Source organism: Myxocyprinus asiaticus, chromosome 35 (genome assembly GCF_019703515.2).
Source record: "Myxocyprinus asiaticus isolate MX2 ecotype Aquarium Trade chromosome 35, UBuf_Myxa_2, whole genome shotgun sequence".
Classification (NCBI taxonomy): Eukaryota; Metazoa; Chordata; class Actinopteri; order Cypriniformes; family Catostomidae; genus Myxocyprinus; species Myxocyprinus asiaticus.
Window position 1 is genome coordinate 24,504,401 of NC_059378.1, and position 25,569 is coordinate 24,529,969.

Here is a 25,569-nt window from a genome sequence, read left to right on the forward strand (position 1 = left end):
CTCCCGTTATAACTTTCAGAATATAAAATGTTACAGCAGACTGTAGAAATTAAAGCAAATGCTTAATCCACATATAAATACAGACATCGTACAGTTATGTTTTCCTGTTCTCATATGTTTAGATGGAGAAATGTAGGGGTGGGAGTTGTAGCAAAGAGTCTCTAGCAAGTCAGTCATCTGTCGGCCATTTTTGGAACACTTTCGGGATGCTATTTCCAGTCATGGCAGTAGAGCTCCTATCTACTTGAATGGAGGAAAACCAAAATCTCAAAAACGGTTTGTCACTATTACGACCAAAGAATATATTTAAAATCAGCAATAAAATCTGACAATAATGGAATCATAAATTGTGATTGTTTTCCTCATATTACGCTAAAAAAACGCAATTTTCCCGGCTTGTATAGCTAATACGCAAGCGCGTTCTAGAGTTGATTGACAGGTGATGTCTGGATCTAAAAGGTGATTGGCTCCTTTAACTGTTGGGCGCTAGAGCCGCTTGGTTGAGCGTTCCAATTTCTCTCATTCATTTTAATAGAAGTGGCCCATCTCTGTTAAATAATCTCTGGTTGTAATCACATGGCTCATGTCAGGCTGCTGTCACATGGTTTGTGTTTGGAGTCAGTTCAGAGCTGTGGACAAACTCCTGTTACATTTACACACATGAAAGACTTTCATGATTACTCTGTGAAATACTGAAAATCATACAGCGACATTTAATCGCAAAGGTCACCAAACTATGGAAATACCAGCCATAAATCTCAAGGTAATTTATTATTTTGTTTATTTGTTGCGCTTAATAGTTGCACGCATGAATTAATAATCGATTTTACTAGATCCGTCAATGATGACTAAAAAGTAGAGGAAACAGCAAAAATCTTCTTAAAGGCGTATTTGAACATTATTACTTTTAAAACTCTAAAATTAACTTTATGTTGTTTGTTTATATTTATTAGGCAGCAGCCTTCTTTTTTTTTTTTTTTTTTAGAAGTGGAGGGCCAATGTACTCAAAATTAAATAATTAAATATTTATATAAATCATTGAGTACATCATGAAATAGTTAAAAACTCCAATAAATCATTCAATTTACCATTAAATCACTAAATGACTCAATTAATGCAGCTTGTATTTCAGTTTAGCACTAGCTTGCGTCCATTTTCATTTTAGCCATATCTTTGGTAACCCTGCAAAAGACACGAAAAGACACAAAGCTTTTGCTTATGAAAAATCAACAATTTTTCATTTAAGCGCAAGCTTCGTTTCTTTTCATTTTCACTGTCATAGTTACGGTTGTCACGTCACTCAACGACAGTGGGCGTCACCTTATAAAACCGATTTCTTTGGGCTGTCTGACTAGTGAGTTTAGGCGTGTTTTTTTCCCCACACTTTTTTTTATTTCTACATGATCTTTATGTAAAATGTACTTAGTCAGGTTGATTTGGTCATATTAAATAATATTTCTGAGATGAATAAAAGCATTTAATTTACATGTTTTAACATGAAGAACATTAAGGAAATACAACGGTGTTGGATTTGTAAACATTAGTTAAAGTGATAGTTTTATTTTTAGTTCACCCAAATATAAAAATTCTCTCGTCATTCTGCTGAAAACAAACGAAGATTTTTAGAAGCATACTTTTACACCACTTACACAATTTCAGCTATACCAATTCAAATTAAATGTTGTATACGTTTACATTGTGAACAATTGTATTTTAAAAAATGTACATCAACCAAGACTAATAAATGCTGTAAAAATGTTATGTTCATTGTTAGTTTATGATTCCTAATGCATTTACTAATGTAAATAAATTTAAGTATTTGGTTACCTGACAAAACATTTTTATACAGTGTAAAAGAGTACTCATGAGCTGCTGTGTGTGTGTCTGTGTCTGTGTCTGTCTCTTTGTAGGCCATCGTATTGGTTCATTGGTTACTGACAGTCTGGTGAGAGTTCTGGCTCATTTATATTTCTCGTTTCACTTTTTCCCCACTAACCTGAGGAATTTCACCAGTTGTGAAAGTTTATCATCCAGTTCTCAGCTCAGCAGAGGTGGAAATACATTTTTGCTTTAAAATGAAATGAATATAATATAATATAAACCCTGACAGTGTGATCTGGACCCCTATGTAAAGCTTATTACATGTTGCTTTGCAAATAAATAAATACAAATTCAAAGTTTAATATATGTTTTTTGAGTTTCAATTGTTTTATTTGCTTAATCGTAGATAAGTTTAAAGATTAGAATAAATCGGGGGCCTGGGTAGCTTAGCGAGTATTGACGCTGACTACCACCCCTGGAGTTGCGAGTTCGAATCCAGGGCGTGCCGAGTGACTCCAGCCAGGTCTCCTAAGTAACTAAATTGGCCCGGTTGTTAGGGAGGATAGAGTCACATGGGGTAACCTCCTCGTGGTCGTGATTAGTGGTTCTCGCTCTCAGTAGGGTGCGTGGTAAGTTGTGCGTGGATCTCAGAGAGTAGTATGAGCCTCCACATGCTGGGAGTCTCCGCGGTGTCATTCACAACGAGCCACGTGATAAGATGCACGGATTGAGTGTCTCAGAAGCGGAGGCAACTGAGACTTGTCCTCCGCCACCCGGATTGAGGTGAGTTGTTGCACCACCACGTGGACCTACTGAGTAGTGGGAATTGGGCATTCCAAATTGGGGAGAAATAATACATTTATAATTAAATTAAAATAAAAAAAGATTAGAATAAATCTGATGCCTAGGATCAACGGTCAGTTATACAACTTAGTGCTCACTGCTCAGTATTTAACTGCAGAATGCACGTTTGAGCAATCAGAATCAGGTATTCCAGAAGCTGTGTAATCATATCATATCATCAATATATGTATTTGTGTATATGTCCAACTCTATTTAGAGGTTAAATTGTTAAAACAAAAGCTTTTAACTGAAGAATGCTTAAGCAGAACACTCTTTTGTCTCGGACCCATTCAAAAAAAAAAAAAAAAAAAAAAAAAATCCAAACCTTTAATCTCAGACAGGAATGTTAAGTGTTCACATGACTTCAGTGACTCTTAAGTCTTCCTAATTTTACTAAAACACAGTATGTATTAACAGATGTGAATGTGTGTTTGTATGAAGGGGATGTTTGGCTACCTGGCTTCCTGTCTCTTATTTGTGGGGGAACATGAGTATTCTTGCAGTGGGAGTTTGGGCCATAGCACAGAGAGACTCCATAGATGCTATTTTAATGGTAGGTGAAGATCTATCATTTTAAGTTATATAAACACACGATCCTTAGGCCATGAAAGCATGAAGGCTATAAGACATGAAGAATTAAAAACCTACACTATAGATTTGTAACACTTACCTCCATAAGTTCAACTTCATTGTATCATTGTAACTTCAACAATCATTGTATCCTGTGGTCAGTGATTATTTGATTTCAGCTGCCAATGCATTGGGGAAAAAGTCAAGGAGCATAAGAATTGTTTGCATTGTTCAATTATTTTAATGACAATTAAGAACATTTCCCCCCATTCTCATTACTATAATGCAGAATATGTTTGAATTAAAATGATTAATTTATTATTAATAATAATTATTACTTATTAACTTATTTAAATTTATGCAGATTTATGCATCATGATAATATTTTGTGTTTTGCCTTTAGTTCATGCTGATTTTAATTTGAAAAAAAAAAACATTTGTCAGACAGGATGGTTTTCATTACGGTATTATGAGAATCACCACTGAGAATAAAAATAAAAAATAAAAAAATGTCCAGATGCATTACAGTAAGGAGAATCATTTAATTGGATTTAATTGTCACAAAAATGTTGCAGTGCAAAAAATCTTAATGGTCCTAAAAAAGGCACCTTCCTATCTATACTTTCCTGTGTTTTCCTGTGTTCATTTAGTTCTTGATTGGGTTGGCTGTCACCATCATGACTGACATTGTCCATTTTGGGTTGTACTACACTGCATCTGAAGGCTTGTTCGAAAGAACCATGCGAGACACGTTCCGCTTTAGTGTGGGCATGGCCATCCTGAGCCTGATCCTCAAACCTGTTTCCTGCTTCTTTGTCTACCAGATGTACCATGAACGGGGTGGTGACTACAACATCAACTTTGGTGAGTGGGTGACCGAAGGTCCCACAGAGAAAGAGTACAACCAGAAGCATATTTTACACAAGTATGCAAGCGCAGATGCAAATGCTATGTGTGCCGTCCCTTTGAACATGCATAATCTCCCACCTTGTGTTGCTGTGGTGGTACCAAACCTCAGTACTCGAGAGGGCAATAGAATTACAGTGCTTTTAAATGGATGTGTTATTATTAGTGCTGTCAGTCGATCACAATTTTGAATCGCAGTTAACCGCATAATTGTTTTGTACTTTTATCACAGAAAACTCTTATCCTCCACAATATTATTGTGCCGGTAGACTGTGGCTATCCATTTTGAGAGAGCAATCGTGAAGCTGCATTCATGATTTGCATCAGGGTGTCAATACTGGTGTCAAGCGCCCCTTTTAACTCCACATGAAAAGCGCTTGCAATCAAAAACTTCTCTCTCGCGTTTTGGTGATAGTTAAAATTTGACGTGCTTCTGTGGTAATTAAAATGTGCTGTACATAGGCTGAAAAATACTTTATTTCTATCACAAGTCCCATCTGGGCTTGTTTTATACATCAAATAGCGTTAGGAGGCCCTTTCTCGATCATTTTATAACTTACACAGAAGCACTGTTGTGGTGTGTGTTGTGAAGTGTGTGTCAGTGTAATGACTCCAGGCAGACACATTACAAAGTTTCCGCCCTTCCAACCAGTGTTTATGCTGTATTAATAGTAAATGCATTAATCACGATTAAGAAAAATGAACGTATTAAACTTTAATTAATTGCATACGTTAACTCGTTAATTCTGACAACTCTAGTTATTATTTAAGTAGCTTGCAATAAACATATTGACTATAAACTAGCTTGAAACAGTTGCTCTGCCATGACAACTTGAAAGAGAAAACTGATTGTAGGAAAGACAGTTACGCTAATACCCACTAATTAGTGGGCACAATTTATTTTTTTATCCCAATGTGCTTTTTTAAGTCCTTGTGGTCGCATAGTGATTCGACTCAGTCCGGGTGGCGGAGGACGAATCCCAGTTGCCTCCGCGTCTGAGACCATCAATCCGCGCATCTTATCACGTGGCTTGTTGAGCACGTTGCCATGGAGATATAGCGTGTGTGGAGGCTTCATGCCATCCACCGTGGCAACCACGCTCAACTCACCACACGCCCCACCGAGAACAAACCACATTATAGCGACCACGAGGAGTTTACCCCATGTGACTCTACCCACCCTATCAACCGGGCCAATTTGGTTGCTTAGGATACCTGGCTGGAGTCACTCCACACACCCTGGGATTCGAACTAGCGAGCTAGCGAACTCCAGGGGTGGTAGCCAGCGTATTTTACCACTGAGCTACCCAGGCCCCTAGTGGGCACAATTCTAATGACACAGCAATTCAGAACGCAACAACATGTATTTGCATAGAGTATGTTTCGGGCCTATCTGTGACTGATTGATTCCAGTCGGTTTTAGTCCAGAGTGTTTCGTGATGCATGAGCCCAGTTCTTTGTTGACACCAAAAGTTTCTCCATGAGGATAAAATGGCTGCTTTGTTTGCCATGGTTTTTTCAGAACACTATCTGAGCCTATTTTGAGCATTATAATTCTCTGGAGATGGATTGTATAGTACACGTAAAAACAGCATTTCAGTAAAAACAGCAGACAGAATGAGTGAAAGAGGAGCGGGTAATAGATTTTCAGGAATGGTCACAAGACACATGCCTGATATAGTAGAAAAAAGACAGAAAGCATGACTGGATTTCTGTGGTTTGAAAAACAGTGACTGAACAAGAACAGATTAGGTCAGTGTTGACTGATTTCTCACAGTTAAATCTTTGTGATCCCTGATGTTTGTTCTTTTGATTAAGTCTAATGCAGTGTAATGCATTACCAAGTAATTAATTACTGTAATTAAATTACTTTGTCATTGAAAAAAAAAAAAAGTAAGGGATTACTCTTATTTTTCAGTAATTTAATTACAGTTACTTCTGATGTAATTGCTTAAATACTTTATAGACTCTAGAACAATTCTATATAAAACAATAGTGAATTTAAAATCAAAATTGAATGTCTAATGTTAAAAAGTATGTTTTCTAATTTAATGCAGCCCCTTAAATTCTTTGGCCAGTTCAAGAATAATTTATTTGATTTTATATGATTTATTTGAAAGAATTAAAAGAACAGTTTCATGTCTATCCTTGTGTTGTTCATCTGGTCGAGGTTGATATGGGTTTTAGAAAGTAATTAGTAATAAGTAATGCAATTACTTTTCAGAAAGAGTAATACAGTAATCTAATTACACTGTAGAAGATGTAATTAGTCATTATTAATTACTTTTTTAGAGTAACTTACCCAACACTGCTTATATGCTTCAGATTCATTTATCTAGTCCTGTAATTCCAAATGTTATCATTGAGCAAAAGGCACAGAATTTCTAAAGTGTAGGGAGAATAAATTGTAGTGATACATTATAACTTAACATGTGACAATAGCAGAGCTACTTAATTTAAAGTATAAAGTGCCATGTTTCTAGGAGTTTTTATAGAGGTATTTTTGCTTGTGTTTCTTAATTTAAAGTGGATGTGTGATGAAAACAGTTTTTTTTTTTTTTTTTTTTTGTTCTTTTGAAATAAAAGTGTTCAATATGCTACACTATAAAAATGAAATGTGCAGTTGTTTCCTTTAGGGTCTATTTTCTACATGATTAGACCTTTAAAAATGATGTTAGTTGCTGTAACCTAATGTATTAAAGGGATAGTTCACCCATAAATGAAAATTCTTTCATCATTTACATTTACTCACCCTCATGCCATCCCAGATGTTTGTTTGCTGAACACAAACAAAGATTTTAGAACAATATTTCAGCTCTGTTGGTCCTCACAATGCAAGTGAATGGGGACCTAGATTTTGAAGGTCCAAAAAGCATATAAAGGCAGTGTAGAAGTAATCCAAAAGACTACAGTGGTTAAATCAATATCTTCAGAAGCGATATGATAAGTGTGGGTGTGAAACAGGTCAATATTTAGGTCCTTTTTTACGATCAATTCCCACTTTCACTTTCACATTCTTCTTCTTTTGTTTTGCCAATTTTCATTCTTTGTGCGTATCATCACCTACTGGGCAGGGAGGAGATTTTATAGTAAAAAAGGACTTAAATATTGATTTGTTTTTCACCCACACCTATTATATCACTTCTGAAGATATAGATTTAACCATTGGAGTCTAATGGATTACTTTTATGCTGTCTTAATGTGGTTTTTTGAGCTTCAAAATTGTGGTACCCATTCACTTGCATTGTGAGGACCTACAATGTAGAAATTCTTCTAAAAATCTTTGTGTTCAGCAGAAGAATGAAAATTATACACAAGATGGCATGAGAGTGAGTAAATGATGAGAGAATTTTCATTTTTGGTTGAAATATAATTTTAATGTTGATTCAGTCATTTGATATTTTTGACTTGAATGAAACCAATTAAAGGAAAAATTCATTCAGAGTTTACTGACAGAACCTGAATGACTTTCTTTCTTGTGCATAACACAAAAGGAAAGAAATAATCAGTATACCAGGTCCGTCTTTTCATTACAATTGCAGCTGACAGTGATTCAAATGCAATTCCAGCCCAGCGATCACTTTTGTGGGCTGTGTGCGTTCATTGCTTGAGCACACCGCTGATGATGAGATTTGCATCATGCATCCTGTACACAGATGCTTAGCGTTTGCTTCTGACCGAAGTATACTTTGGGCTTAATTTAATCAAAAACTATATATGATGGAATATAAAACTACTGATTTATAGTCAATGCTAAGTATTAAAACAATATATTTTAAGTTTATTGCAAAATATTCAGATATATACAAATATATAAGTAGTTTGAGAGTGTTGAGAGTTTGGGTGTTGGTGGTCACTGCTCAGCTCTTCCATGGTAACAATTACTTTTTTGATTGGTGGATCTCTCTTCAGGATCATGGGTAGTGTAGTTCTGTACCAGAAATTTGAAAAATAAAATATTATATATTAAATATTTATATATTAAATAATGAAGTTAAAATCACACCGACTTGAGGCTTATAGCATGTATCATTTCTTAACTACCTTGGAGATCATGGTAGGTTTGTTAACTTTGTTTTATACGTGTTCGTAGATTATTGTTAAAAATCAGTTTCTCTATGAAGAAAATAAATGGGATTTTTACTTCTGGAAAACTACTGTTGTGCTCAGTTTTCGTACTGGATTCAGGCCTATTTTTCATGTTCATCGTTCAGCTTTCTTCATTGTTTTGTTCCTGTCCGTCTTGCTTTATTTGTTACTTCCTGTCTTAATTAAATGTCCTGCTTGCTGTCTGATTCCTGTCCTTCTGCTGTCTTCTGTGTCTGTCCCTCAGACCTGGAGACCTCCATGGACAGTCGCTGCACTACAGACAGTGCTGAGGGCACATTACTCGGCCGTTGCTACTGAAAATGTCCTCCTGTTCTTCCTGCACTACTGTTCAGCTTCCTTTATAACAGGAATTGTAATCTCTGAACGGCTGCAGTGTTTTTATGTTGATTTATTTTCTTATTCTTTTACATTTTGTCTTGGTGTTTGTTTTCTGCACTTTACAGTATTTCTTGTATATAGCCCTGCATTTTAGTCTCTTGTAAGTCTTCTCTTATTCTTTGTACATTCCCTTAGCTCAATGTTAATAATTTACTTCTCTTTCTCTCTCTCTGTGTGTGTGTGTGTGTGTGGGGGGGGGCGGGTTTGGGTGGTTTAGGAAGACATTTTTTTTAGGTTACAAACTGGTAATTACAAGGGTATTATGCTATAAATGTGGTTTATGAGGACATTTCTAGTGTCCCCATAATTCAAATTGCTTAAAAAACATACTAAACTATGTTTTTTTTTTGTTTGTTTGTTTGTTTTTTATGTAAAAATGCAGAACGTTTTTTGTGAGGGTTAGGTTTAGGGGTAGGGCTAGGGCTAGGGGATAGAATCTATAGTTTGTACAGTATAAAAATCATTATGTCTATGGAGAGTCCTCATAAGGATAGCCACACCATCGTGTGTGTGTGTGTGTGTGTGTGTGTGTGTTTATGTTGGATTTGTTTGTTTTTTACAGAAAGGGAGTCAGTTCTAGGGCTGTCCCATTGTCAAAATTTGTCTCCCTACAAATTCTAGCTGCACATTATTTTCACCTACTGGATATTTTGTCATGTTCTCTTCTTACCATTCGCATATTAGTCATCAGAAATGAAGTACAAGTACATATGGCATTGTACTTTCTTAACAGCTACAATGAAGATGCATGATAAACAAAACAATGAACTTTAAAGATAGACTGCCCTAATTTGTCTTCATGATATACTGATTCACGTTATAGGGAACTAGGGAGTGGAATGAGACAAACCCTTGATTAACACTAGTTTACGTTGTCCATAATGTTATATTGTTTATTAATGTTATAATGAAAGCTATTATAAAGGCAATAAAAAATAAATGTTTATATTGGTCATCCCTGGGTTGAATGAGAGTCTGGGTGGGGTTGTCCCTGGGTCTGTAATATTTGAAAACCTCCAAGACACCATGTATAACACATGCAAAACTTTACCTTCTAGTTGTGTCTGTTTTTTGTTTTTTTTGCGCTTAAATGAACCCTGAAGTGCTGAGGCAGTACTATTGCTGTTAACTTTGTTGCCAAACAGTGTTTTACAATTCTACAAATTATATTTATATTTTTTTGTGATGCAGGAAGGGAGTTGTTGCTTTAAGATATTTATTGAGGTTGGATTTCTTAAGTGTTTTTAATAAATGTAAGGAATAGGAGTCACGTGATGCCATGCGAGGGTCAGACGTGTAAATGCCGAGCTCTGCGCACTTTGATAGTTTTTATTTATTTTTATGTTATAATCCGGTGAGATTCGATACACCCTGCTACATATCTGTTCTTTGAATTCAACATGGCAAAGAATTCAAAATCCTCAGTCTCTGGAGATATTCAATGACACTTACATGCTCAAGCTGAAACCTCAGGCAGGCCCGCTGACCAGGGACTCGATTTGGAAGGTGCGGCGGGAGAAATCCAGTGTCTGTGATGCTCACGAAGGTTGTTGCTGACTTGGAGGATCTCGCTGTAATACGGCGATCAATTATGGCGATGGAAACAAAATTCTCAGAGTTGGTTACAAGATTGTCGGAGGTCGAGAGACGGATCGATTATCTGGAGTCATCGGAGAGGGAATTATCTGCTAATCCGCTAGTGACCAAGACAGACGTAAAAACTGGAAGACCTTGAGAATCTTAGCGAAATAACATACGGATTGTTGGAATTCCTGAGCATGAAGAAGGCCGAGATATGGTGAAATTCCTAGACGAGCTCTTCCCGAGTCTGCTCAACATAACAGGCCATAAGTTGGAAATCGAGTGAGCTCACAGAGTCCAGGCTCGGAGATCCGCTGAGGGAGACAGGCCCTGATCAATTCTGGCCAAATTTCTGAGATCATCCGATAAAGATCTCGTGTTGCGCAAGGCGAGGAGCAAAGGAAAGCTTTCTTGGAAGAATCACAGCATTTTCATCGACGAAGGGACGCTTTTACACTGAAGTTCCCAGCCAAATTGAGAATAGATATTAAGAATGGGTGCAAAATATTTACATGCCCACAACAAGCGATGACTTTCATAAAACCAATGGACTGAGGAAGTCATGGTGTGTTACTCACGTGCCTCCAAATGGGCTGTCTCGGCTGAACGGCTTTATTTTTATTTATTTATTTTTTGTGTTGGTTCTGCTAGCGGCTGGAATTTGTTTTGTGGATGCACACACCTTCGAGACAGTTTTGTGAATTAATCTACATGCTCTTTGTGTTTATTGTGCCTATTGGCTGGAGTCTGTTTTATAGATTATCTTTTTTTGTGTAATTATGTCTCACAAAATTTGTATAGACGCACCGGACTTGAGCAATCTGACAGCAAAGATGTCACGGGAACTCTCGTAGGCGTACATGGACTTTTTGAGTTTAGAGGGATGGACGCTGGTTGGCGCTGTCGTGCGTGGGGTTAATGTGCATGTTTTTCTTTTTTCTGTTTGTTTGGTTCGGGGGGAATCCGGGGTTTGATTGTTGCACTAATGGGGAATGTGGTCTTTATAATTGTATAATTTTGACACACAATGTATTTTTTCTCATATGTCAAAATGTCAAATGTTAATATGAGTGGATTATCTCTTTTCACATGGAATGTGAATGGGTTGGGGCACACCATAAAAAGAAGGAAGGTTATTTATTTTCTTAAAAGTAAGAAATATGATATTGTGTTTCTTCAAGAAATGCATCTTTCCCTGCAGGAAGCTGAAAAATTTGGGAAGATATGGGGTGGACATGTTTTCTTTAGTGCTGGCTCAAGTGAGAGCAGGTGGGTCATTACATTGATAAGTAAACATCTACAATTCAAATGTCTAAAACAGATTAAAGATAAATTAGGAAGAGCCATTATTGTTTTAGCTGAAATTCAGGGGCAAAGGTTGATTTTGGCTAATATTTACGCACCTAATTTGATGATCAGGGCTTTTTTATAGATCTTGAAGGGATGTTGCAAGCCGCTGGCACCCCTCATGATATAATATTGGGAGGAGACTTTAATCTATTGATGGACTCAGTCCTTGATCATAGTGAAGCAAAAGTGTGTAAGCCCTCTAGAGCAACATTGATGCTTCACAGGATGTGTAAAATTCTTGGTCTTATAGATATTTGGAGACTTTTGAACACATCTGGTAGGGACTATAATTTTTTTTTTCATCAATCCATAACATTTATTCTAGAATAGATTTTTTATTATATCTAAGTCCCTCATTTCATCTGTTGTGGATTGCTCAATTGGAAACATCTTAGTCTCAGATCATGCCCTGTTGAGTTTAGAGGCGTTGCCACATATGGAGAAAAAAAAATCATATAGTTGGCCCTTAAATGTATCCCTTTTGCAAAATCCTGATCTCCAACAAATGTTAAAGGCTGAAATCAATGTTTATATGGAGACCAACTGGTCCTCAGTATCCTCTGTGGGCATGGCTTGGGAGGCACTTAAGGTGGTTCTTAGGGGTCGGATCATACAGTATGCCTCATTCATCAAAAAATCCAAAGCACGAGAACTCGTGGAGTTGGAAGAGAATATTAAAAGTACCGAGACAGAACTGAAGTGCCGAATGTCGTCTGATGGCCTCAGAGAATTGACCCGATTGAAATAAGAAAGGTGGAGTTTTGGTTATTTAGGGCAAGACAGTCATATTTTGAGTCGGGGGACAAAGCAGGGAAGCTTTTAGCTAGATAAATAAAGCAGAGAGAATCTTTTTCTACCATTCCCACAGTGAAATCTGCTGGTGATGATATTTTTACTTCAGCCATTGATATTAATAATGCTTTTAAAGAATTCTATCTTGATCTTTATAGTTCCACGTCTTCGTCTATTGATGAAGATTTTAGAAACTTTGTGGAACCATTGGATCTCCTTAAACTGAAGTCTGAGAAAAAAAATTCTCTTGATTCTGAGATAACCTTGGAGGAGCTTAATGAGGTAATTAAGGCCCTGCCTACAGGCAATGCTCCGGGGCCAGACGGTTTTGCCACTGAATTTTTTAGATCTTATGCTACAGAACTGGCTCAACTATTGTTAGAAGTTTATACGGAATCATTAAAGAATGGAAAGCTTCCGCCAACCATGACACAAGCCCAGATCAGTCTGATTCTTAAAAAGGACAAAAATCCAAGCAAGTGTAAGAGTTACCGTCCAATTTCCCTGATCCAGCTAGACGTTAAAATGTTGTCAAACATTCTGGCTAACTGATTAAGTAAAGTTATGACATCTCTTATACATATAGTTCAGGTGGGGTTTATTCGGTTCCATAGCTCTTCTGATAACATTAGGCGTTTCATCAATATCGTGTGGTCAGTGGCAAATGATCAGACTCTGGTCGCTGCCATCTCGCTTGGTGCCGAAAAGGCATTTGATATGGTAGAATGGGATTATATTTTTAAGATTTTGGAAAGGTACAGGTTCAGGGATACTTTTATTAAATGGATTAAGTTACTTCATAGACACCCGGTAGCGGCGGTACAAACAAATGGATTAATTTCAGATTATTTTACTCTGGATAGGGGCACCCGGCAGGGTTGCCCTCTTTACCCATGTTTGTTCTCTCTTGCCCTGGAACCATTAGCAGCCGTGATAAGAAAGGAGGATGATTTTCCAGGGGTGATGGCGGGAGGTGTGGCGCATAAAATTTTGGTTTACGCGGATTGTATTTTATTATTCGTCTCTGACCCCATTAGATCTATGCCTTGCCTCCACAGGATTATTAGTTCCTTCTCTAAATTCTCAGGTTACAGAGTCAGTTGGTCTAAATCTGAAGCTTTGGCTCTGACAGCGTACTGCCCAGTAACAGATTTTAAGCTGGGCACCTTCCATTGGCCCAAATAGGGCATTAAGTATTTGGGCATTTTATTTCCAGCTAATTTGTGTGATTTAGTTAATTTCGACCCTTTAATAAAAAGGTTTTCGAGTGATGTGAGTAGGTGGGCTTCAATACTTTTATCTATGATTAGGAAGGTTAATGTTATTAAAATGAATTGTTTTCCAAAATTCAACTACCTGCTACAATCTCTCCCTGTAGATGTCCCCCTCTCTTATTTCAAGCAATTTGATTACATAGCGAAGTCCTTTATTTGGAATGGTAAATGTCCCAGATTACATTTCAACAAGTTACATAGGCCGATTGACAAAGGTGGGCTAGGCCTACCCAAGATTTTGTTTTATTATTATGCATTCGGTCTCGGACATCTGGCACATTGGTCACTTCCACCTGAGAGAGCCCCTCCCTGGTTTCGTATTGAACAGGAAGTTCTTGCCCCTATTTCGCCATTGCAAAGCCTTTCTATCAAACTAACTGAAGAAGTTAAGTCACACCCCGTTATCTCGCATTTGCACGTGGTTTGTAAAAAAGTGTCCAGAGTGTTTAATTTGGACATTTATTTAAATGTTGCCTCAAGCATATGGCTGAACCCTAAATTACATATTAATAAGTCCCCTTTCTGTTGGCCAAACTGGATTGTGAGGGGGGTTACTACACTCCGTGACCTATATGAGAGTGGAGTGTTGAGATCTTTTGAGAATTTGGTTCATCATTTTGGGATTCCCAGATCTCAGTTTTATAGGTATTTACAGCTGCGCCACCTGCTGTATTGTTTTTGGGAGTAGCACACACCCCCTTAAAGTGGCAGATACTTTGGGAGAGGTGATTACTGCTTTTGGAAAAGGACACGAGGCATCAGTGTATTACTCCCTGCTAATTCAGAGTTTGGGGGACGGAGCTTTAACTTCTATCAAGAGATTATGGGAGAAAGATTTGAACTTTGTATTGGAGGAAGGAGTGTGGACTAGGATTCTAAAAAATGTCAAGTCTGCATATAGAGATGCAAGGGTTCACCTAATGCCATTTAAGATTTTACATAGATTTTATTGGACTCCCTCTACATTATACAGGTGCATCTCAATAAATTAGAATGTCGTGGAAAAGTTCATTTATTTCAGTAATTCAACTCAAATTGTGAAACTCGTGTATTAAATAAATTCAATGCACGCAGACTGAAGTAGTTTAAGTCTTTGGTTCTTTTAATTGTGATGATTTTGGCTCACATTTAACAAAAACCCACCAATTCACTATCTCAACAAATTAGAATATGGTGACATGCCAATCAGCTAATCAACTCAAAACACCTGCAAAGGTTTCCTGAGCCTTCAAAATGGTCTCTCAGTTTGGTTCACTAGGCTACACAATCATGGGGAAGACTGCTGATCTGACAGTTGTCCAGAAGACAATCATTGACACCCTTCACAAGGAGGGTAAGCCACAAACATTCATTGCCAAAGAAGCTGGCTGTTCACAGAGTGCTGTATCCGAGCATGTTAACAGAAAGTTGAGTGGAAGGAAAAAGTGTGGAAGTAAAAGATGCACAACCAACCGAGAGAACCGCAGCCTTATGAGGATTGTCAATCAAAATCGATTCAAGAATTTGGGTGAACTTCACAAGGAATGGACTGAGGCTGGGGTCAAGGCATCAAGAGCCACCACACACAGACGTGTCAAGGAATTTGGCTACAGTTGTCGTATTCCTCTTGTTAAGCCACTCCTGAACCACAGAATACGTCAGAGGCGTCTTACCTGGGCTAAGGAGAAGAAGAACTGGACTGTTGCCCAGTGGTCCAAAGTCCTCTTTTCAGATGAGAGCAAGTTTTGTATTTCATTTGGAAACCAAGGTCCTAGAGTCTGGTGGAAGGGTGGAGAAGCTCATAGGCCAAGTTGCTTGAAGTCCAGTGTTAAGTTTCCACAGTCTGTGATGATTTGGGGTGCAATGTCATCTGCTGGTGTTGGTCCATTGTGTTTCTTGAAAACCAAAGTCACTGCACCCGTTTACCAAGAAACTTTGGAGCACTTCATGCTTCCTTCTGCTGACCAGCTTTTTAAAGATGCTGATTTCATTTTCCAGCAGGATTTGGCACCTGCCCACACTGCCAAAAGCACCAAAAGTTGGTTAAATGACCATGGTGTTGGTGTGCTTGACTGGCCAGCAAACTCACCAGACCTGAACCCCATAGAGAATCTATGGGGTATTGTCAAGAGGAAAATGAGAAACAAGAGACCAAAAAATGCAGATGAGCTGAAGGCCACTGTCAAAGAAACCTGGGCTTCCATACCACCTCAGCAGTGCCACAAACTGATCACCTCCATGCCACGCCGAATTGAGGCAGTAATTAAAGCAAAAGGAGCCCCTACCAAGTATTAAGTACATATACAGTAAATGAACATACTTTCCAGAAGGCCAACAATTCACTAAAAATGTTTTTTTTTTATTGGTCTTATGATGTATTCTAATTTTTTGAGATAGTGAATTGGTGGGTTTTTGTTAAATGTGAGCCAAAATCATCACAATTAAAAGAACCAAAGACTTAAACTACTTCAGTCTCTGTGCATTGAATTTATTTAATACACGAGTTTCACAATTTGAGTTGAATTACTGAAATAAATGAACTTTTCCACGACATTCTAATTTATTGAGATGCACCTGTATATGCTTGGTCTTAAAGACACACCCACCTGCTGGCAATGCCAATCAGAAGTTGGAGACACAACTCATGTATTTTGGGGTGGTGTTAAGATTCAAGATTTTTGGTTGAGGGTTCAGAGTTATTTGGGTGACGTTTTGGGCACTCAAGTTTTACTTTGCCCCAGACTTTGTATTTTGGGCGATGGGGCGGTCATAAATTTGGTGGACAAATTTATAAAAAATTGGGTTCTGACTAGTGTTATGAATGGCAGACAATTTATTTTAAGGGGTTGGAAGTCGGACGGAGCGGCATCATTTCCAGAGTGGTGTGCAGAGATGGGGAGGGTGGCAGCTTTTGAAGAAGGGGTATCTAGTGGATTGGGAAATTTGGACTTGTTTGTGAGAAAGTGGGGCAAATATCTGACATTTTTGGAGGGCTCTAGGGGAGGGACAGTGGAGAGAGATGTGTTATGTGTGTGATTATTATATTTATTTTATTTATTTTGTGTGTGTGTGTGTCTATAATCATGTGGGACCACTGGGGTGTTCTTGGGGGGGTGTAAGTATTGATTCTGTTTGTATATGTTTTTGCTTTTATTTGTTTAATATATGAATCAATAAAAAATTTAATCACAAAAAAATAAATGTAAGGAATAGAAAATGTATCCTTTTTTCTTGAATTATGTCATTTTTTCTAAGTAGTTTTCTGTGCCTGGGGTTTTATGTGTAGTGTAATTGAGTACATTTACCTCTTTGCCTGAATTGTACAGAACACAGTGAAAAAGTAAGTGGCCATCTCTTCATTGGTATTCTGTTGATCTGTGATGGGATTTGTTCAATAAATCCATCATGAGGGAACCTTCAAGCTGAATACAGAAGATTAGGCCAGCACATTGCTTTAACACTACCTGTGTAAATCACATATGCCATCAGATAGTGTGTTAGCAGCACAGCCTGAATGTTAATTGTTTAGCCAAGTGTGTTTTTATCATCAGTTCAGTCCATGGAGAGTTATGGCTTACAGAAGGACTGATGTCCTTGCCTGAGTGTTCTATGCTGTATGTGCAGAACATTATATTATATTAACAATATAGGCTCTTATTGGAGTTTTTTTTTTCTTTCCAGAATTTAATCAGAAAGATGTTTACTTATTATGCTGTTAAGTGTTACATTATTATCACTATCTATACACTCATCCCAAAAGTATTTAGACTAAGGTTATCAATTTATTAAACATTTTGGTAACACTTTATTTTACAGTGTCCTTGTTATACATATTACATGTAATGACTATAGTAATAACAGTACATTATGCATAATTACAAGCAACTAACCCTAAACCAAACTCTAAACCTATAGTAAGTACATGTTGTTAATGAATATTACTCAGTACTTACGTGTGTAATTACACTGTAACAAGGACACTAAAATAAAGTGTTACCAAAATATTTATCAAATTAATTACATGATGTTTCGATATATTATTTGAATATCAGTATTTACTGAGAAAGAAGCTATAGTTATAAATATACAACCCCAATTCCAAAAAAGTTGGGACAGTGTGAAAAATGCTAATAAAAACAAAAAGGAGTGATTTGTAAATTATATTCAACCTTTGCTATATTGAAAACACTACAACTATACAATATAAAGTGGCTTAGTCATTCAAAGTTTATCTTATCTTTTACTTTCAGGTTTCCCAACAATATCTCAAAACAGAGGTGCCTACCAGTCCATTGACCAGCAAGATCAGTCTGGCAGCTCTGCCAACCTATTTGTCCAAGCAGAAAACAGCAAGCCTGGACCACGTTCCTGTTGAAAATGACCAAACCTAAAATATTACCAAATACTGACCAGCTTTATGTACTGCCAAAGCCATATGTGTTAGTTATTTTAGATGTATTTTTATTTTTCAGGGGAATTATTATTATTTTTTTTTTATGTTATTAAAGTCTTCTGTAGTTCCTGGAGGTATTTTTCAACAGCATGAAATAATAGTTCAAGTTTTTGAGCAAAAAGGTTAAATCAAATTCACATCTGCTTCTCCAGGAGTTCTCATGTTTAGATGCTTAGATCAGATAATTGAGAGGTCTATAGAGCACTTCTATTTTTGCTCCTTGAAGGTTATTCTCTCACTTAGCACTTTATTAGAAACATCTGTACACCTACTTATTCATGCGATTACATAATCAGCCAATCATGTGGCAACAATGCAATGCATAAAATCATGCAAATATGGGTTAGGAGCTTCAGTTAATGTTCACATCAACCATCAGTATGGGGAAAAAAATGTGATCTCAGTGATTTTGACCGTGGCATGATTGTTGGTGCCAGACGGGCTGGTTAGAGTATTTCTGTAACTGCTGATCTGCTGGGATTTTCATGCCCAACAGTCTCTAGAGTTTATTCAGAATGGTGCCAAAAACATAAAACATCCAGTGAGCGGCAGTTCTGCAGAGGAAAACACCTTGTTGATGAGAAAAGTCAACAGAGAATGGCCAAACTGGTTCGAGCTAACAGAAAGGCTGCAGTAACACAGATAACCACTCTGTACAATTGTAGTGAGCAGAAGAGCATCAGAATCTTGAGTTGGAAGGGCTATAACAGCAGAAGACCATGTCTGACACTTTATTAGGACCATAGTGTTACTAATAAAGTGCTCAGTGAGTGTATATCTGCACGATTTGCATATTAGCTGTTTCCAAAGGATGACCCCTCACTTGATTGTTGTATTCATGATGTGCAGTTTTTTTTTTTTATAGAAAGATCTCTTGAAGCTGTAATTTTTTAGCCTCCTGCTAAGTGTTCATCTTTCTCTGTTGGTGAGTTGTGTCTTGCCAACACTGTTTTTCCTTTTCCAAGGCAGTTTGTTTGTATTTGACACTATAAAGCCAAAAGTATTTGGAAACCTAACAAAAAAGTGCTTGTTGAACATTTAACTTCAAACCCGTATGCATTAGGGAATTGGTTCTCCCTTACAGCTTCTATTCTTCTGAGAAGCCTTCTCATTAGATGTTGGATCATGGCTGCTGTTATTTGCTCCCATTCAGACAGAAGAACACAAGGGCCTGGCTCACTTTCAGCAGTACAATTCATCCCAAAGGTGTTCATTGGGGTTCAGGTCTAGTCTTTTTGCATTCCAGTCAAGTTCTTCCACACCAGACTCAGTAAACCATTTCTTTATAGACCCCTTCAGTAGGAATGTAGTCCAGGGGCATTACCATGCTAAAACAGAAAGGGGCTCTCACCAAACTGTTGCTACAAAGTTGGGAGCAACTCTGGAATATCATTGTATACCACAGCATAAAGATTTGTCTTCACTGGAATTAAGGGGCCTAGCCAAACCATTAATTAGAAGGGAATGTCCACATATTTTTTTGCCATATAGTGTATGTTGTCATAGTTTTCAACATTTACCTTTCTACCTTAACTATTTTTGCAGTTCACCAACATCATATTTCAAGATTTAAAAGTTCCTATATGGTCAAACCATATGCCATACAATCTGTTCTGTATTCTGAAGTATAATTTATTAGATTGGTCATGCACACTGGATTATTTACTTGCTAAACTTGGTAATGATGAACTTTGACGTCTGAGAATTGAGATGTCCTATCAAATGTTGCAACCTATAAATCAGAAGTGAGAAAATGGGTTTTGGAATTAGATAAATCCATTTAGAGACAAATATGTAAATGTATGCTAAGCACTTTTTCAAAATGCAAAACAATTTTAGATGGTGGATTAAGAAGAAAATGCCCATATCAGTATACCAATATCAACAATGTAACAGATTTAATTCATTTTATTTCATCAATACTGTAGTGCATGTGCTATGGCACTGTGGTTACTTTGCACATTCACTGTTACAAACCCAAAACAGGTGCTTCCTTAAATGGGTTCACCCAAAAGTGAATGTGTTGTTTTGTCTGCTACATAAGATTAAAGATAACATACAGTAAGATGTACTAGTCTGTTACTTCCAATTACAAATATCACTGTTTTAGATTTACTTTGTTATAATAACCAAATACAGATGCATCGTGTTGACATTAATTAATTGGAAAGCTGGATGGTCATAGTGCACAAAGTGCAAATTCTTGGGTGCAATTTAACTTCATGTCAATATATTTTTAGAATATCCTTGTTTTCATTCAAGCTTTGGGTTCCTGACTGTATCAGACATGAAATGCTGGACCATTTAATGTTTTTGAAACATTCAGTTATTTTTATTCATCCTGTTTGAAATGGATTGCTTAAGAGATGGCTTGATTTGTTATGAAATCACGTAGTGTTCTGTCTTCTTGTGCAATGGTTCTGTTGTGATTCAATTGTGCCTTTTCCAATTGTGTGAAAAAGCTTGATGCAACACAGTGGTTTTACCAGATTGACCAAATAAACCAGAACTTTTATGATTTCAGACAAAGAACATCTCTTACATGTCAAGTACGAATATTGGAGCAGCCATTTGTTGACCTGTCATCTTGTTATAGTTCTTTCAGTGTAAAATGATTGTTCATGAAGTCTCTAGTTTCTGAAGCAGAAAGGTAACTGCGTGATGAATTGCATAAGTAGATCTATCTTTCACTTTGTGTCACAACATTGACACAATATGTGTGAAGCAATGTGGTAAAATCATGCTTAGTTATACCCAAACTTGCAACTTGCACTGCTGTTTCTGGTCTGTCTGCTTGATCTAATTTATTATTATTATTATTATTATTATTTTACATGGCCCTTTTCATTTCCTAAGTGGGACAATTCTGACTGTTGTTCTTTGTTTCAATTCTCATTTACATGCAAGAAATAAATCAAGAAATTAAAAGATGACAAAACAAAATACATTGAAAATAATTTAGTTTAAAATACCAATATAAAAACGGGCTAGGCAGTTCATAACACTTACTGGATGACTGACTAATTATTCTGCATGATGAAAGATGATTTAAAAATACAGTAGTTGTTGTTTTAGTTTACCAGGAGCTCTGTTGCCTTCTAGGGGCCGAAATATTGGCATCACACGACAAGCCAAAAACTACTTATGTCACACTAAATACCAGCTGTTCCTATTTGAAAAGCTCTAAAAATGGTACAGGGTTACATTTTCTGTATGTTTAAAACCAATAGTTTTAATCATATGCACACAAGTCCTAAAGCAATTCTTTTCAAGCATTTGTTCTCCCTGATGCAAGAAATAAAAGAAAAAAATGAGTCATCCTCATTTCTACACCTCAAGATTTCGTAAATGCATTTTGCAGTCTCATAGATGATTTGGAAGGCAGTCAGTAGCATATAAGAACTGTCATAAGCACAATGAAAGCCATAACTCATGTTCCACACATATTACACATGTACTGTAAGTCACTTTCACATGTATAAGGAAGTTGAGGAGGGTGCTGAATGAATTGAAAATAGTAGAATGAACATCTTTACAAACAGATGTGTATATTTATCCAACAGGGGGCATGCTGCGGCCAATAGGCTATAGCAGACTTTATCCATTTACATTACGCTGTTGACCTACTGAAGAATTGTGCAGATGAGAAAGGTTCTGAATAAGTTCATATCAACATAATTTGCTTTAAACACTACAACAAAAAAGGTATTTGTAAATGTATTAAATTAAATACACTTATTTCAACTCTTGGCAAAGTTTTCAGGGTATTATTATTATAAATATACATGCACTGCCTGGCCAAAAAAACAAAAATGTTTTTACCTGGACCGCCTTTAGCTTTGACTACGGTGCGCATTCATCGTGGCATTGTTTCGACAACCTTATGCAACGTCATTGCATTATTGTTTTGGCCGAGATCTTGTATTGACGACGGGAGAGTCGAACCACTCCATAAAGTCTTCTCCAGCACATACCAAAGACTTTCAATGGGGTTAATTAAGGTCAGGACTCTGTGGTGGCCAATTCATGTGTGAAAATGATTCTTCATGCTCCCTGAACCTCTCTTTCACAATTTGAGTCTGATGAACCTTGGCATTGTCGTCCTGGAATATGCCCATGCTGTCAGGGAAGAAAAAATCCAATGATGGGATAACCTGGTCATTCAGTACATTCAGGTAGTCAGCTGATTTCATTTTACTGCCGCATAACTGAGCCTAGACCTGACCATTTGAAGCAACCCCAGCTCATGACACTGCCTCCTGAAGCTTGAACAGTGGGCACTATGCATGAGGGGTGCATCACTTCATCCTGGCATAGGCGATATAGGCAGGTGCCTAGGGCGGCAACAGTGGTCTTGAGAAAATAAGTGTCAACCATGTGATTGCAGGGCAGATTTGACAAAGTCATTGATGATTTTGCATCAATGAAAACTAGGAGGGGAGGGTTAAATTTGAAATGAGGAATTATGTGTAATAGCACAAGCAGCAATCTGAAAGTATTCTACCATTTTCTTTATTTATTGACTCTGTAATTTAATTTAGCAATTTAAGTTCTGTATATATAATGTACATGTTAATACAATTTGCCATATTATATATATATATAAATATGTGTGACGAGGAGGAGGGTGGGGCCGGGCCCCCAATCGGGCTAATCATTTGAGGAGAGGGATAAGTGCAACGAGATGCGGCATTTCGAGAGAGAGTGAGCGAGCTACAGGCAGCTGCCCTGTATGCATTTACGTTTGTGTGTCTTTGTGTTTAAGTTTATTAAAAACATTAATTTGATGCTTTGTCTGGTTCCTGCCTCCTCCTTTCCATTGAACCCTGTTACACGCATAGAGGGCAGCTGCCTGTAGCGTTCTCTCTCTCTCTCTCTCTCTCTCTCTCTCACGAACTGCCCCATCTCGTTGCACTTATCCCTCTTCTCGGCTGATTAGCCCGATTGTGGGCCGGGTGTGCGTAGTCACGGCTTGGCCCGCTCTCCTCCTTGTCACAATATATATATATATATATATATATATATATATATATATATATATATATATACACTACTGTGCAAAAGTTTTAGGCACTTGTGAAAAATGTTGCATAGTGAGGATGTCTTCAAAAATAATGACAAATAGTTTTTATTTATCACTTAATGTCATACAAAGTACAGTAAACATAGAAAAGCTAAATCAATATTTGATGTGACCACCTTTGCCTTTAAAACAGCACCAGTTCTCCTAGGTACACCTGAACACAGTTTTTCTTGGTTGTTGGCAGATAGGATGTTCCAAGCTTCTTGGAGTATTCGCCACAGTTCTTCTATCTGTTTAGGCTGTCTCAATTGCTTCTGTCTCTTTATGTAATCTCAGACTAACACGATGTACAGTGGAGGGCTTTGTGGTGCCATGACATTTGTTGCAGGGCTCCCTGTTCTTCTATTCTAATCTTTTCTATTTGCAAAAGTAATGTTTGGGAGTTTAACATTTATATTTCCTATTGACACACTAAAGCTGAAGATATAAATAACCAATGCTTATGTGAAACATCTTATGTGCCTAAGACTCTTGCACAGTACTGTATGTATATACTGTGTGTGTGTGTGTGTGTGTGTGTATATATATATATATATATATATATATATATATATATAGTTACTTCATTTCTATATTCATTGTCTAGTTATACCAAAAATGAAAATTCATCATTTACTCACCCTCATGCCATACCAGAAACATGGCTGTCTTTCTTTTGCAGAATGCAAATGAAGATTTTTAGAAGAATATTTCAGCTCTGTAGGTCCATACAATGCAAGTGAATGTTGGACAGAACCTTGAAGCTCCAAAAAGCACATAAAGGCAGCATAAAAGTAATCCATAAGACTCCAGTGGTTAAATCTATGTCTTTAGAAGTGATATGATAGGTGTGGGTGAGAAATAGATCGATAATACCTTTTTACCCTAAATCTCTACTTACACTTTCAGATCTGAAAGTGAAACTAAACAGGCATCACATGTGACTTTAAGATGTGAAAGTGGAGATAGAGTGTAAAAAATTACTTATTTATCTTTTTCTCACCCACACCTCTTATATCACTTCTGAAGACATGGATTTAACCACTGGAGTCTTATGGACTACTTTTATGCTGCCTTTATGTGATTTCTGTAGCTTCAAAGTTCTGACCAACATTTACTTGCATTTTAATTTGTGTTCAGCAGAAGAAAGAATGTCATACACATCTGGGGTGATTAAATGATAGAATTTTAATTTTTGGGTGAACTAACCCTTTGATATATTTTGTGTAAAAGCATAGTTCTGTAAAAAAAAAAAGTTGTTATCATAAAATCCATAAATTTGTTATTTTTTTTGTGGGCATTCTAGCTGTCAGTTTGTCCAGATACTCAGGTTACATTTCACCCCACACTTCCTGTAGCACTTGCCATAGATGTGGCTGTCTTGTCGGGCACTTCTCATACACCTTACAGTCTAGTTGATCCCACAGAAGCTCAATGGGGTTAAGATCCATAACACTATTTTCCAGTTATCTGTTGTCCAATGTCTGTGTTTCTTTGCCCACTCTAACCTTTTCTTTTTGTTTTTCTGTTTCAAAAGTGGCTTTTTCTTTGCAATTCTTCCCATAAGGTCTGCACACCTGAGTCTTCTCTTTACTGTGGTACATGAAACAGTGTTGAGCAGGTAGAATTCAATGAAGGACATGTGAGGCATCTATTTCTCAAACTAGAGACTCTGATGTACTTATCCTCTTGTTTAATTGTACATCTGGCCTTCCACATCTCTTTCTATCCTTGTCAGAGCCAGTTGTCCTTTGTCTTTAAAGACTGTAGTGTAAACCTTTGTATGAAATCTTTTTGGCAATTTCAAGCATTGTATAGCCTTCATTCCTCAAAACAATGATTGACTGATGAGTTTCTAGAGAAAGCAGTTTCTTTTTTTGCCATTTTGGACCTAATATTGACCTTAAGACATGCCAGTCTATTGCATCCTGTGGCAACTCAAAAACAAACACAAAGACAATGTTAAGCTTCATTTAATGAACCAAATAGCTTTCAACTGTGTTGGATATAATGGCAAGTGATTTTCTAATACCAAATTAGCAATTTAGCATGATTACTCAAGGATAAGGTGTTGGAGTGATGGCTGCTGGAAATGGGGCCTGTCTAGATTTGATCAAAAATTTCTTTTTAAATAGTGATAATGCTTGTGATATAGTGATATATTCACACACACACACACACACACACACACACACACACACAATATCACAATAGCTTATAAGGATACAAAACTCCTGCCGAAGCGCTGCGGGGAATCAGGATGCTGAAGCGGCCCGTTCACCAGCGAAGCGTCAAGCGGTGAGGTGGAGTAAATGTTCGCCGGAACACTGCAGGGGAGCGGAGAGTCTTCTCGTTGCCTTGAAGATCCCGCCTGCTGACTCGTGTATGTCGACGGTGAAATAGAAGGCTTCTAGATGAGAGATGAATCGCTGTCTTGAAGGAAGAAAATT

General features: G+C 37.2%; 1 protein-coding gene across 2 annotated transcripts; it reads left to right on the top strand.

Annotated features, from left to right (window-relative positions):
• Window positions 1–606: 606 nt before the first annotated feature.
• LOC127426454 (type-1 angiotensin II receptor-associated protein-like) lies at window positions 607–20,589 on the top strand. 2 transcript variants are annotated; one of them, XM_051673285.1, is made up of 5 exons: window positions 607–763; window positions 1,911–1,945; window positions 3,106–3,217; window positions 3,885–4,098; window positions 17,855–20,589. In XM_051673285.1, exons 1-5 carry the CDS (start codon window positions 737–739, stop codon window positions 17,977–17,979), a joined length of 513 nt encoding a protein of 170 aa, XP_051529245.1. In that variant the 5' UTR covers window positions 607–736; the 3' UTR covers window positions 17,980–20,589. The 2 variants fall into 2 exon arrangements, with proteins under 2 accessions (XP_051529245.1, XP_051529244.1); XM_051673284.1 differs by lacking the exons at window positions 607–763; window positions 1,911–1,945 and adding an exon at window positions 1,952–2,604.
• Window positions 20,590–25,569: the final 4,980 nt, after the last annotated feature.

Bases quoted from the DNA above. Each gene is read 5' to 3' on its own strand.
- LOC127426454 (XM_051673284.1), top strand. From the start codon at position 2,540: ATGCACGGATTGAGTGTCTCAGAAGCGGAGGCAACTGAGACTTGTCCT. The intron at 2,605-3,105 runs GTGAGTTGTTGC...GTTTGTATGAAG, and splicing joins CCTCCGCCACCCGGATTGAG to GGGATGTTTGGCTACCTGGC. The intron at 3,218-3,884 runs GTAGGTGAAGAT...GTGTTCATTTAG, and splicing joins CCATAGATGCTATTTTAATG to TTCTTGATTGGGTTGGCTGT.